Source organism: Homalodisca vitripennis, chromosome 4, assembly GCF_021130785.1.
Source record: "Homalodisca vitripennis isolate AUS2020 chromosome 4, UT_GWSS_2.1, whole genome shotgun sequence".
Classification (NCBI taxonomy): domain Eukaryota; kingdom Metazoa; phylum Arthropoda; class Insecta; order Hemiptera; family Cicadellidae; genus Homalodisca; species Homalodisca vitripennis.
This window is the reverse complement of record NC_060210.1, coordinates 149,059,879-149,072,773: the sequence shown is the minus strand read 5'-3', so window position 1 is coordinate 149,072,773 and position 12,895 is coordinate 149,059,879. Positions and strand designations below refer to the sequence as shown.

The following is a 12,895-nucleotide window of genomic DNA, read 5'->3' as shown; positions in this document are numbered from 1 at the left end:
AATGATGAATTATAAAATAATGAAAATTATTTCATGATGGTCATTACTGCTCATATTTATAAATTGAGTTATAGACGATTTAAAATTTTTGGTAGGCTGAGGTGTCTTGCGAACTACAACAAAATTATAAGAAGACACATGCTACTTTATTATAAAGTGGTCTAACACTCAAGCTTCAACCAGAAATTTATTTTAAAGACAAATATACATCATAACTTAGCACCTTCAAATAGCGTTTTGATATTTAATATACGTAACTGGTAACTGACTCGTAATTGGTTTATAATGTGCAGGCGCTTTAGAAAAAAACTAAAACTATAACTTTTCGTTTGCAGCACTGCCTGTGGGTGAGTTACATCAATGGTCATATCAAATAAACCTTCTCAAAAATACATATACATACAAATTTCCTTATAATCGGTCAAATAGTTTATCTATCAATCTTACATATACAAACATCCTCTTATATATATATATATATATATATATATATATATATATATATATATATATATATATATATATATAATAAAATCTTGTGTAGTTAAATCCTGGAAGAAAATGAGTCTTTCTGTTGATTATAATTATCACCTTTACTCAATTACATTGGGCATCATCCTACACTCACTTAAAAAATAAATTGCGTAAAAACAGATTTTAATACAAATTTTTCTGAAGAAGCATAAAAATCATAAATTGACTTTTTAAAGGATAAATTCAATTGTCTCATGTTATTATAAAATAACCATTTAATAACTAAACATACTTTTTTACAGCCCGTTACAAGAAGTAGTCAATTATGTTGGTCAGTCCCGCGACTGCCTTTCAATTATAAAAGTACTTAATTATGAAAAACTAATTCTTAAATTTAGAAAAGTATTTAAAAGGTAAAAAAAATTGGGACTAAAAACAATGGCTAATACACCACATCTTTAAAATAATGAATGTTTAAAAGAAATATGAAATATACTGTGTGAAACAAGCATATAAATTAACTAAATGGAGAACGACGGAGTTGTTACACTATTCTTAGTGTTCTAAACATTTGCATCTCTTTATACATTTTCTGGATAAAAGTCCAACTAAGTCAATACTTTAAAAAAAAGACTAGCAGATATGTCTCTACTATAACTTGCTCAGAAATGATATGATCATAATTATAACACGAATAATTCTTGTTAAAAGATGACAATGCTAGCGAGAACTTATAATGTAAAAATATAATTGCCTGATTGTCATGATATAATATAAAATATCATTAATTTACATAAATGCTGAGTTACTTGATGAGTTGATCCAAATCCTTTCTACGACGTGGCAGTTTCTTTGCGAGTGGAGAACGAAACAATTGATCGGATACCTTTCATTGAAGTCTAAAACAGAACAAACATATCCATAGATTAGGTTTGAATTAATATGGATGAAAGCCACGGATTGTTGCTAGTTGATAGGAAAATCAGCAAGTCATCTTGAAAAATATGTCTTCTAGGGTCTACTGATTGAAAAAACACACAAGAGTACACATATTTTACACATAATTAGAAATTTTCTATTTCACTGGAAGTATGTGGAGAATGGTCTCTACAGGTTGAGAAAGATTGCAGTACAATTGAAAGTATATAATTATGCGTCAAATATGTCTAATTTTATGTGTTTTTTTCACCCAAGTGACCCTAAAAGATAGTTTTCAAGTTAAGCCTATTAAGTTTCCTATCAACTAGTAATATACCCATAGATTAATCACGTAAATATAAAATAAACATTTCACATGTATTTCATTGTTTCAGTTTATTAATCCAATCTCAAAATCCAAAGTAGTCAAAATAATTGTATGTTTTTCAGAGACTGAAATTAATTTTAAAACATTTAAAACTACCACCATTTTGCTAAAATAAACCTTTTGAGGTTTGATTTGCAGCATTGTGTTCTAAAACAAAGTGAATTTAATTTGATGTAAAACTCAATCTATGCTTGCAGTTAAGATTTTCAAGACTTTCTTTCAGGGATGTCTCTCTGATGTGATGAATACCTAAAAGGCACTTGAAAATGTGGATTTTTTTATTGTACTACAGTAATGATAAAACCAATTGTTATATTCTTAATCAAGTGTTTTATTCTGTAATTGTTTGATATCTAGGAGGCCGGTTCCTGACTTAATTTACAGCCTGTATATGTTCTAAAAATTTCATAAACTATTAGTAATGTAGAATAATATAGGATCATAAACATACAAATACTTTAGGAGAGAGGTACTGAAATCCTGATCAACAAAACATATTTATTCTATTTATTTAAAAAAAAAAAACACAAGTTTCTAAATTTTCAGGTAAATTGCAGTTATTTTATACATGGCATTAAATCAAAATAAGTGGTGAAACTATAACCTTTTGCTTCTAATCCAGGTGTGTCTACTTGTTGAATATGGTGAAAACTTGTTAAGTTGTTTATTTTACTTTTGTAACAAATTCTAATAAGTTACATTTTAACAAGCTTCACCTCCTATCAAAATCTAAGCTTAATAATTTCACACAAAAGGAAGCAATCTTTTTTCAACTGGCATATTGAAATGAATTAACCAAATTATACTAAATCACCAACAATGACCATTCAAACCTTATGAAATACACAGCAATAAGTGAACTCACCTTAATCCACAATAAATAGAAGTATAATATAGAATAGTATAGAAGAAATAAACAACCAAATAGATAAACTAAGTCAAAATTTATTTAATGTAGGCTATTTATTATTCTAAGCACAAATAATACAGTACTATCCACAGAGTTAATAATGTTACATAGCTCCAAAATAAATCCTACTGTAGCTAACACCATGGAGACTTACAACTAGTGTTCGATCAATAATTATAAATTGTGTAAAGAAAACTCAGTAAAACTAATACAATTTAGAAAAGGTAAATCAAGTTACACCAATATAATTTAATGATATGAACAAATAAAAATGCAGTATAAAAGTGTTATATAAATTGTGAAGATATAGGTGAATATTAACTGATGCCTAAACCTGTAACTTTTCTAGAGTAAAAATAATTTTAGGTATAAAAAGTGTAATAGTGTTCAGTAATAGCAATAATACAGTATTATAAGTGAACATCTTCTAGAACTTTTAGAATGAAAGATAAAAATGTGTAGATTGGCTGGTAGTAAAGCATGAATTAAAACATTATTTTTGGTAGATTCCTATGAGTCTATATATTGTGATGTCTCAAGCTTAAACTTAGGGAAACTTTTGGTTCATCTACTTCCCTTGTAATTCCAAAATAAAAGTAACCATTAATTCAAAAGTTTTCTTCTTTTAAACACAATAATCCTGAAATAGTTTACTGATTTGGATGAAACTTGACACAAACATTCATTTATCCTGATAAAAGGGACACCTTAGATGTACTATAGTTTTACCTAGAAAACTTTAAAATGGTTGAGGTTAGGTAATCTCCAAAAATCATATCTCTATTAAAAATGTAGTTAGAATGAAAATATAATTTTATAAAACAATAGAAATTTTGCAATTGCAAATTTCCTCTTGATTTTTTAAGATGGTGGCCATTTAAACTTTTAGTATATAAGAGTAGTAGTAATATGTAAGCTACGATGTGTCATAGTACTAAAGTGAAAAGGTTTTTGAAACTAAGTTAATTACAAAAATTCCGTTCATTTCAGTTTTTAAGTAGATTTCAAGTAGCGACAGTATAAACTTTTATGAAGCATAAAATAGTATATTAGCTTAAAAAGTGAAATCAATCACTACTATTAGCAGTTAGTATGTTTTGGCACATGATATCTACGTTATCTCAATCAGCAGAATTCTATAGTTTTTTTTAGTGGCAGTTTTTCATTTTACTGGCAAGGTAAAAAATTGTAAAGAAATCTCCCACAAACTTAAACTACTACCAACTTAAAAAACTCTCATGCAACCTGTAAAATAATTTATGATAACTCACTAAATATTACAGGGAATTTTCACTCATTCAAATGTAAATTTAAGTACAGTGTCATCGAAAAATAATGCCTAGATTTAATAAAATTATAACATCAAAACCTTTCATGTTAAATGAGTAATTCTTTCACTGGACGATAACTGGTGAACGCAAGTTTTGTTTTTAGTTCGTCTGATTGTGTTTCCCTGTCTTTGTGATGCGCAGACAAGCTGCGCAATCGTCAAGGTCAGCCGGCCACAGACGCGCCGCCGCTCAGTACGATGTTGACCGTGCAACAAAAAGCACAGTGCGTGATTTGGTACGCGGAGTCAAAGTCAATTGTCAGTGTACAGCGGCTCTTTCGGAGAACATATCCGGATCAAACAGCACCTGATAACAAAGCTATCGTTCGATGGTTTAACCAGTTTAGGGAAACAGGGACCGTCGGCAAAAAATCTAGACCAGGCCGACCAAGAACATCAGAAGAGAATGTTGAGCGTATCCGGCAATCTTGTGTTAGGAGCCCAAAAAAATCCATTGCTCGACGAAGTCTTCAACTAAACATTCCAAAAACAACAATACAAAATGTACTGCACAAACGGCTAAGACTTCATGCGTATAAAATTCAGATAAAACAGCAAATAAAACCTACCGACCGCCCTAAACGAACTGAATTTGCAAGTTTTATGTTAAATGGAATTGATGATAATCCACATTTTCTACAGAGAGTGTTGTTTAGTGATGAAGCTACGTTTCACATAAATGGATGTGTAAATCGTCACAATTGCCGTGTATGGGGATCGCAACAGCCAAACGAAATCCACGAGTATGTGCCTGATTCTCCCAAACTCAATGTGTGGTGCGCGTTATTTCATGACAAAGTTATTGGACCTTTTTTTTTGTAGAAAAAACCATTACAGGCCTAGTTTACCTGGACATGCTTGAACTGTTTGTGTTCCCCCAATTAGACAATATCGAACAACAGACTGGACAGCGAATAATTTTTATGCAAGATGGGGCTCCACCTCACTACCATCGCGAGGTACGCGCTGCACTAAACGCACGCTTCCCAAACGGTTGGATTGGTAGAGCAGCCCCCATTTCATGGCCTCCTAGAAGTCCTGATCTTACCCCTTTGGATTTCTTTTTCCAAAGCTTAAAAAATATAGTTTACGCAGAAAAGATTCGGGATTTGGACCATCTTCGGGAGCGAATTTCTTCCGCAATCATAACTGTTACGCCAGATATGATTGGACGCACATGGCAGGAAGTTGACTACAGACTTGATATCTGCAGGGCAACGAACGGTGCTCACATTGAAACATACTAAGGTATGAAAAAAAATTTTATTTCTTTCCGCACATTTTAAGACTACAACCTTTAAATTACCTTTAATAGTTTTTTTATGACAGTTATTTAAAATCTAGGCATTATTTTTCGATGACCCTGTATTAGGTAATAGAGAAAATATATATTTTCACTGTCCTCTGAAAATACAGGATTTAGGCATCAGTTAGTATATACAATAACTATATTTTCTGAGTGTATGTGTGATGTGCAACATGCTATAGAAAAAAAAAAAACACTGAAACCAGATTCTGACCTGAACCTCTAAATGTCGTCCACTTCTCTTACTTAGTTCTCCTTTTCTAAAGGAAATGAACACATGTACATCAGTAATAAGAATTAAACGTATGTGGAGCTATTGCTGAACTACTGGATATTGCTGAATAACAACTGCTAGTTTTACAAAGGCAACAGGATTGTTTTTGACATTTGCCATAGTCATGTGTGTGTAATTGTAAATAACAATCACAAGTTTCTGTTCAGTTCTGCTATCTTTCTGAATTAATTAAATGCCTTGCAAAAATTAAATAATTATTTTATTAATAATAGTTATTTATGTAAATTAAATAATATTACTATTAAAATATTAAAGGAAAAATACTCTTATTTATATTTAATATAAAGAATGTTTATTTATGATCTAGTGACATAAATGCAAAAAATATTACAAGTAAATAAAGGCATTTATTGGTTAATGAGCTTCATGAGGTAATAAATGTGTTGGAAAATGAAAACATTTCAAAGCTTTACTGGAATATCTCTTGCCTTATATTCTCAAAGAGAAGTTAATAGCTACTCACTGAGAAAATCACTTTATTTACACATTTTGTATGAAAAGAAAACTGAATATGAATTTATCATGAGTTGTGTATGTATGAATAAATATTGTCAATAACATAGAGACATTTCATTTCATAACATTAAACTACGTATATGCGTTTTATACCAATGCAAGATAAAGAACAACTTACTGTTAATATACAATACAAACATAGTCTTCTTGTAACATAAAAATGAGTCTAGAACAAATATTAATTCTAATAAAATATTTAAGTTAAATCTGAAAAATATAATTTTGAAAATTCTACGAAAATGTTATGGAACAAATAAAAAAAACTTTACAACACGAGATTAAAAGATATATTTATACTCTTGTGTTGTTATTCAAAACACTTGTTTATATTATATGAAGTTTTTCAGCCTTAAAGTTTCATTTCAAGAGCCCACAGAAAAGTTGTTCTATTGACTTCACTTTATTTACAATACTAGTTTAATTTAAAACCTGATTTTTAAAGTATAAAAAGTAATCTTCACAAACAATATAAAACAATTAGCTCATTAATTTAGGTTTTAAAATTTAATTCTGAGTTGTTTAAGATTTGGACAAATTTTGATCCCAACACTCATTTTTCTCATTTCTGATAACTTGTATAGTTTTTTCATTGATTCTTTCCAGTATGTAAGTAAAATCAGAGATATCTTAATACAAAAAAAGTTAGAATGATTAAACATGACCTGCTGTACAAATTTAATAAACTGAGGGGCCAGTAAATAATGTGATGCTGTGTGACAAGGGATGATCAAAGCACAAAGATGCAATTCAATAGGAAACAAATGATTGTGGCACGAAAATAAGAGGAAACCTTGTGGTAAACCCATTGCTCCACAAGAAAAATACGCATATCAACGATGAACAATAGTGATACAAAAACTGAAAAATCAATTAACAATAAATTAGATTATACATTTTCAATTTTTCTGTATCAGTTTTTGATCCAGAAGTGTTAATTATTTATAATTGTTTTGTTTAAGACCTTATAATCATTTTCTCAATAAATTTTAAATGATTTAGTTAGTACAGTTTTTATTTGTATTTAATAAATTTTGTAGTGCGCTAAATAAATTTGTATTATTCGGTATTCTTAGAGTTTTATACTGTTACCAAAATACTAAGTTAATTGTTGGTAAACATTTTAAAAAGCAAATTAACCACTTTAATTTTTTCAAGTTATGATCTTTATGTTGGCTTGGGTATATTTTAAAACTATTGGTTATGTCATGAAAAATAATTTCTAATGGTAAGATTTTTTAAAGCTCACCTTTTTCTTTGATCCATTCAGGAAGTCTTTGTACATTTCCGAGCGCAAATATCTAGAATAACTATCACTCTTCATTAAATGGTACACATGAGCCTGTAAACAACAGAAGTTACCTTACAACATTTGCTAATAGAATAGTTTACAAAGTGATTCATAATGTTTCTTAAATTTAACCACTTTTAAGAAGCCCAATACAAATTTTAACAAATTCACATTGAAAATTATTTGATAGGAATCCAAATTAAAACTACAAAAAAACAGTACAATTTCTCTCCATAACATGTTGATTGCAGCAGCCACCTTACATTGCAGAATCTGATTGAGAGTAGTATGTCGCATTCAGTATAGTAGTGATGAGAGAATCAAATACTTAAAAGAATCGGATAAACCCTTGTTATTTCACTCTTTCTTTGTCTTTGTCTCTTTGTCAGCTAGTAGTGGAAATTTATGTAACACAGTACAGTATTGTAGTTTAGTAATTTTAGATAAGTTCATGTGTGTTTGTTTGTGTTAGTGCTTTTGCAATATGCCTCCCGAAAGCTTAGAGCTGTGTGGGAACATTTTGATAGTGAATAAATATTTCATAATTTGCAAAATATGTAAAAAAACAGTTTAAATACCAAAGTGACACTAGTAACATGAAAATGCACTTAAAGTAAGTAATGTTATATATGTTGATCCTGTACCTGTACAAGGTGCTAGCAGTGAATGTGAAACCAACCACAGTGCCTCAAAAAGGTTTGTTTCTTCATTGACTAAAGAAATTGTAAGAAAAAAAAACAATCTCGACAACTAAACCTGGTTGCTAAATCAGGGACTCTTACTAAGGCTGGATGTGTCGATTGACAGAAATTTAGTCAAAATGATTGAATAAAATCTCCAACCATTCTCAGTAGTAGAAAATCAGGGTTTCGTAGAGTATTCTCGTAAACTACAGCCTCTGTACTGTCTATTATCTAGAAAGATTTTAACTGACAGTTTAATTCCAATATAGATCAGTGAAATTACTATTTCAATTAGGGAAATGTTCAATGAAAGCAATAGTGTTGGTATTACAACTGACATATGGTCTTCAGATGCAAATATTACGGTAAGCAAACATTTAGAATGCAGTATTTGGTAAGCAGTGAAATGCCGATATCAAGGACAAAATTACTGTTTAATTTGGGATTGCAGATTTTAAGACTGTTATAAAACCAATCTTAGTTGTTTTTTTGGCAGAAGCAGGCTTCTTAGAACTGTGTATGTATGTACAAGTACATTTTGTTGAGGTAAATTATTATAATTAAGTTTATTTTTAATGTCCAGATACATATTAATTTAAAACCCTCCAATGAACACTTGTGTAGAATGCAAATATAGCTCTTAAATATTTTATTTGAATACTATTATTCCAATAAACAAATACTGGAGGTTTGAATTGAATTCTTCCAGAGAAATCATATTTCAAAAGTATTTGAACTTATTCTGAGGTATTCAAATACTATTTTATTCTCTCATCACAATCACTGGCTGCAGTGAAGGTGTTAAATTGGTGTATGATGAATTGTCAATATTTCAGTAATATAATTTAACTTTCAAGATCACACCCTAAAGATACCTTTAAATACTGTTATGGTTTCAAAATTTCTCACAACTTTACACTGGAGATCTTTTACTTGGAATATAATTGACTCATATACTAATTAAATCTAACATAATGAAAATGTTTAATATTTATATTATACATTTGTAAAGTGATACTTACAGCCGCAGTGTCAAATGTCCACCTGTCGGGTTGTGCCATGTTTCGCTTAGTGATCTCATGGGAGTGGGAGTCCACATTGACTGGACAACTAGCATCCGGTGCCAGGTACTCTGCCCAAATCTCATTTACTCTTTGTAAAACATCTTTTTGAGGTAACGCTTTCAGTTCCTGTACAGATTCCCAAAACCTAAAAAAAGATAGTAATTCTTTAACAATTATAAACCATACATTCAGTTTATATAATCTGTGCAAGCCAAACAATTCCAAGAGAAATAATTAATTAAGATCTCAGCTGGACAGCTCATGGTGACAGTTTGTGTAAGAAACTAAATACTGGGATCTATGTCATAAGAAAATTAACAAAAATTACAGACACTGCCACGGCTAAAATAGCATATCATGCTCTTTTAGAATCTCATCTCCGTTATGGTATCTTAGTATGGGGAAACTCTTCAATAGGCAACCTACATCGCATCTTAGTAATCCAGAATAAGAGCACTGTTGTCGTCCATTCTTTGTCAACTTATTAATATTGACGGTCACGGCTCTCTATATTCTGGAACCAGTTACCTTTGTCCACAATAACGGAATACCAAGAGGTCGTGACATCCATCATTACAACACTCAAAGGGCAGAAAACTTTCATCTTTCTGTGCATCGAATTGCCCTGTTTGAGGAGAAGCCATCATACATGGGTATGAAGCTGTGGAACTATTTACCAGAAGATCTGAAGAAGAGTAACACAAAGGCTTTCAGGAGTGAAGTAAAGAAGTGGTTGCTAGAAAATCTCTTCTACGCCATTGAAGAATATCTAGAAAGAGATGTTTGATGGAAAAAACAAGACCAATTTATTGTATACAAATTTTAATATTGTTAGTTTTAAGGATGCTGTTACTATTCTCTATGAATATGTAAATAAAGAATATTATCTTATAAATAAAAATGATTGCTAAATGTGTTGCTAAGCGCTAATCTCGATAACGGCTGGGTCAAAAAGGCTAATTTCTTTTGAAAAATGTTTATTGAAGTCCAAGGAAAGTTTTTATAAAAAGAAATTGGAAAAAATTTCGTAGAATATTTTTAAATTCAATGAAATAATGATGATTTTCATGAAACATATTCCAAATTTAACTGACACAAAACAGCTGTTGAGGCTTTCAGCTGAAGTTTGTCACAGAGGCTAAAACAAGCAGTTGTTTAGATCTAAATTTTATAAAATACTAGCTATTTCCCGCGGCTTCGCACGCTTTTCGTAAACTTTGCCTGTATATGAGCACTTCTGGTTCAAGTGAATTATATTTCCAATGCCGATGTAGAGTTTGTCTTGTTGTCACAACCAAGGAAATTTGTCAAACGTGTATGTTTACAGCCATTGTACACGTACATGTACTTTATTATAAAGTGGTCCAAACCTCAAGCTTTAAGTTCAACCAGAAAGTTATTTTAAAGACAAATATACATAATAATTTAGCGCCTTCAAATAGTGTCTGGCTATTTAATATACGTAACTGTCTTGTAATTGCAGTTTATAATGTGCAGGCGCTTTGAAAATTTTTATCTATTGCAGTGCCTCCTGGTGGCAAGTTACATCAATGGGCATAGCATATAAACCTTCTATGTGGAAAAATACACGTACATACAAATTTTCATAATGATCGGACAAATAGTTTACGATTCTATAAAGGACAAACACACAAACATTCATTTATATATATATACTAGCGGACCCGGCGCGCTTTGCTGCGCATTTCAATAATTTTTTGCAAAAGTTGCCCGCGGCTTCGCACGCAATTTCCCGTTGAAAACAGTACACTATATTCACTTATTCTTTTTCTATCACATTCTAAACATTGCTGAGATAATTGATAGTCGTTCCTTCGTGAGCCTCTTGGGCGTATTATGAAGGTATGTACCATATTCCTGCCTCTATCTAGCTGTTACCCACGGCTTCGCACGCAAATCTTAAGAACCGAAGTCCTTATATTACTTAGTAAATTTTTTTTTTACTATAATAAATTTTAGATTAAATTAGTTATATCTCCGATGCCACGATTGAGCTTGCTTTGTTGTCTCGATCGAGAGAATATGTACACACGGAGTTTTGAGAACCATACTTCTGTCAAAAAAAACAACTAAGGTTGATTTTATAACATTCTTTATATTTGTAGCCAACGTAAGATAGTAATTATGATATCTGCATTACTCTTCTGATCAAGCATGAGCATGGTTTATATTAAATAAATATTGCAGTTAAAGGTGAATTTTTACGTCAAATTTGAATTGTATTATCTGGATAGTAAAGTCTATGTTTAACAGTGATTGCAAAAACAGTTTAAACAAAATTTGTCGTTTCTCTTAAGCTTACTCTATGCTTTAAAACTATAAGTGTAATATATGTTTACAAAGAACAGCTGATTAAAAATTTGAAAAGACGTTAACATATGTTTGCTGCAATGCATTTCTTATGGGTATTTCTGTAACCAGTGGGGCGGAATCCTGAATCGGGAAAGGGATGGGCATAGCTTATAAACCTTCTCCGTGGAAAAATACATATACGTACAAATTTTCATCATGATCGGTCCAATAGTTCACGATTCCATAAAGGACAAACATACAAACATTCATTTTTATATATATAGATATATATATATATAGTTTACGATTCTATAAAGGACATATATATATATATATATATATATATATATATATATATAAATGAATGTTTGTGTGTTTGTCCTTTATAGAATCGTAAACTATTTGTCCGATATATACAGGGTGAGTTTTTTAAAGTGATCCAATAGCTAACTTTTTAATTACACGACTTAGCACCACACTTTAAATTTGGAACTTGCTCAATTTTAAGTTTCACTCAGGGATACACTTTCAAATTTTTTGAAGATGGCCGCCATTTTCCAATATGGCGGTCAACTTTAAAATCTCTTATGGAACACCCTGTATTTTATGTTGTTTTTAAATTCTACTCAACAAAATAATACATTTTTGCTTTTGAGAGTTTTTCAATATCTCTAATGGTTCAGGAGATACGTGGACTGGAAGTTTTCATAATTTTTGCCAATATGGCGGCCAACTTTAAAATATTTTATGGAACACCCTGTATTTTATGTTGATTTTATATTCTACACTACAAAATAAGACATTTTTGCGTTTTAGAGTTTTTCTATATCTCTAATGGTTCAGGAGCTATGTGGACTGCAAGTTTTTATCATCAGTCCGAAAACTTGCAGTCCACGTAGCTCCTGAACCATTAGAGATATAGAAAAACTCTAAAATGCAAAAATGTCTTATTTTGTAGTGTAGAATATAAAACAACATAAAATACAGGGTGTTCCATAAAATATTTTAAAGTTAGCCGCCATATTGGCAAAAATTATGAAAACTTCCAGTCCACGTATCTCCTGAACCATTAGATATTGAAAAACTCTCAAAAGCAAAAATGTATTATTTTGTTGAGTAGAATTTAAAAACAACATAAAATACAGGGTGTTCCATAAGAGATTTTAAAGTTGACCGCCATATTGGAAAATGGCGGCCATCTTCAAAGAATTTGAAAGTGTATCCCTGCGTGAAACTTGAAATTGAGCAAGTTCCAAATTTAAAGTGTGGTGCTAAGTCGTGTAATTAAAAGGTTAGCTATTGGATCACTTTAAAAAACTCACCCTGTATATATAGACTAAGTATGCAATGCTTGGTCAGTAGTGCAATGCAGACAGCAATGACAAAGTAACAATCTAACTTAAAATACAG

The 12,895-nt window shown here is 30.8% G+C and overlaps 1 protein-coding gene across 2 annotated transcripts in view; it reads right to left on the bottom strand.

Moving 5' to 3' along the window:
• Positions 1-1,195: 1,195 nt before the first annotated feature.
• Positions 1,196-12,895, bottom strand: part of LOC124360315 (regulator of G-protein signaling 7) — a 35,570-nt gene continuing 23,870 nt past the window's right edge. The window contains exons 11-14 of one of the 2 annotated variants that reach the window (XM_046813822.1): positions 9,131-9,317; positions 7,384-7,476; positions 5,541-5,586; positions 1,196-1,373 (exon numbers count right to left, since the gene is read on the bottom strand). In XM_046813822.1, coding sequence (XP_046669778.1) covers positions 5,569-5,586; positions 7,384-7,476; positions 9,131-9,317 — 298 coding nt within the window. In that variant the 3' untranslated portion in view covers positions 1,196-1,373; positions 5,541-5,568. The remainder of the gene's footprint in view (positions 1,374-5,540; positions 5,587-7,383; positions 7,477-9,130; positions 9,318-12,895) is intronic. The other variant, XM_046813821.1, reaches the window with a different exon arrangement.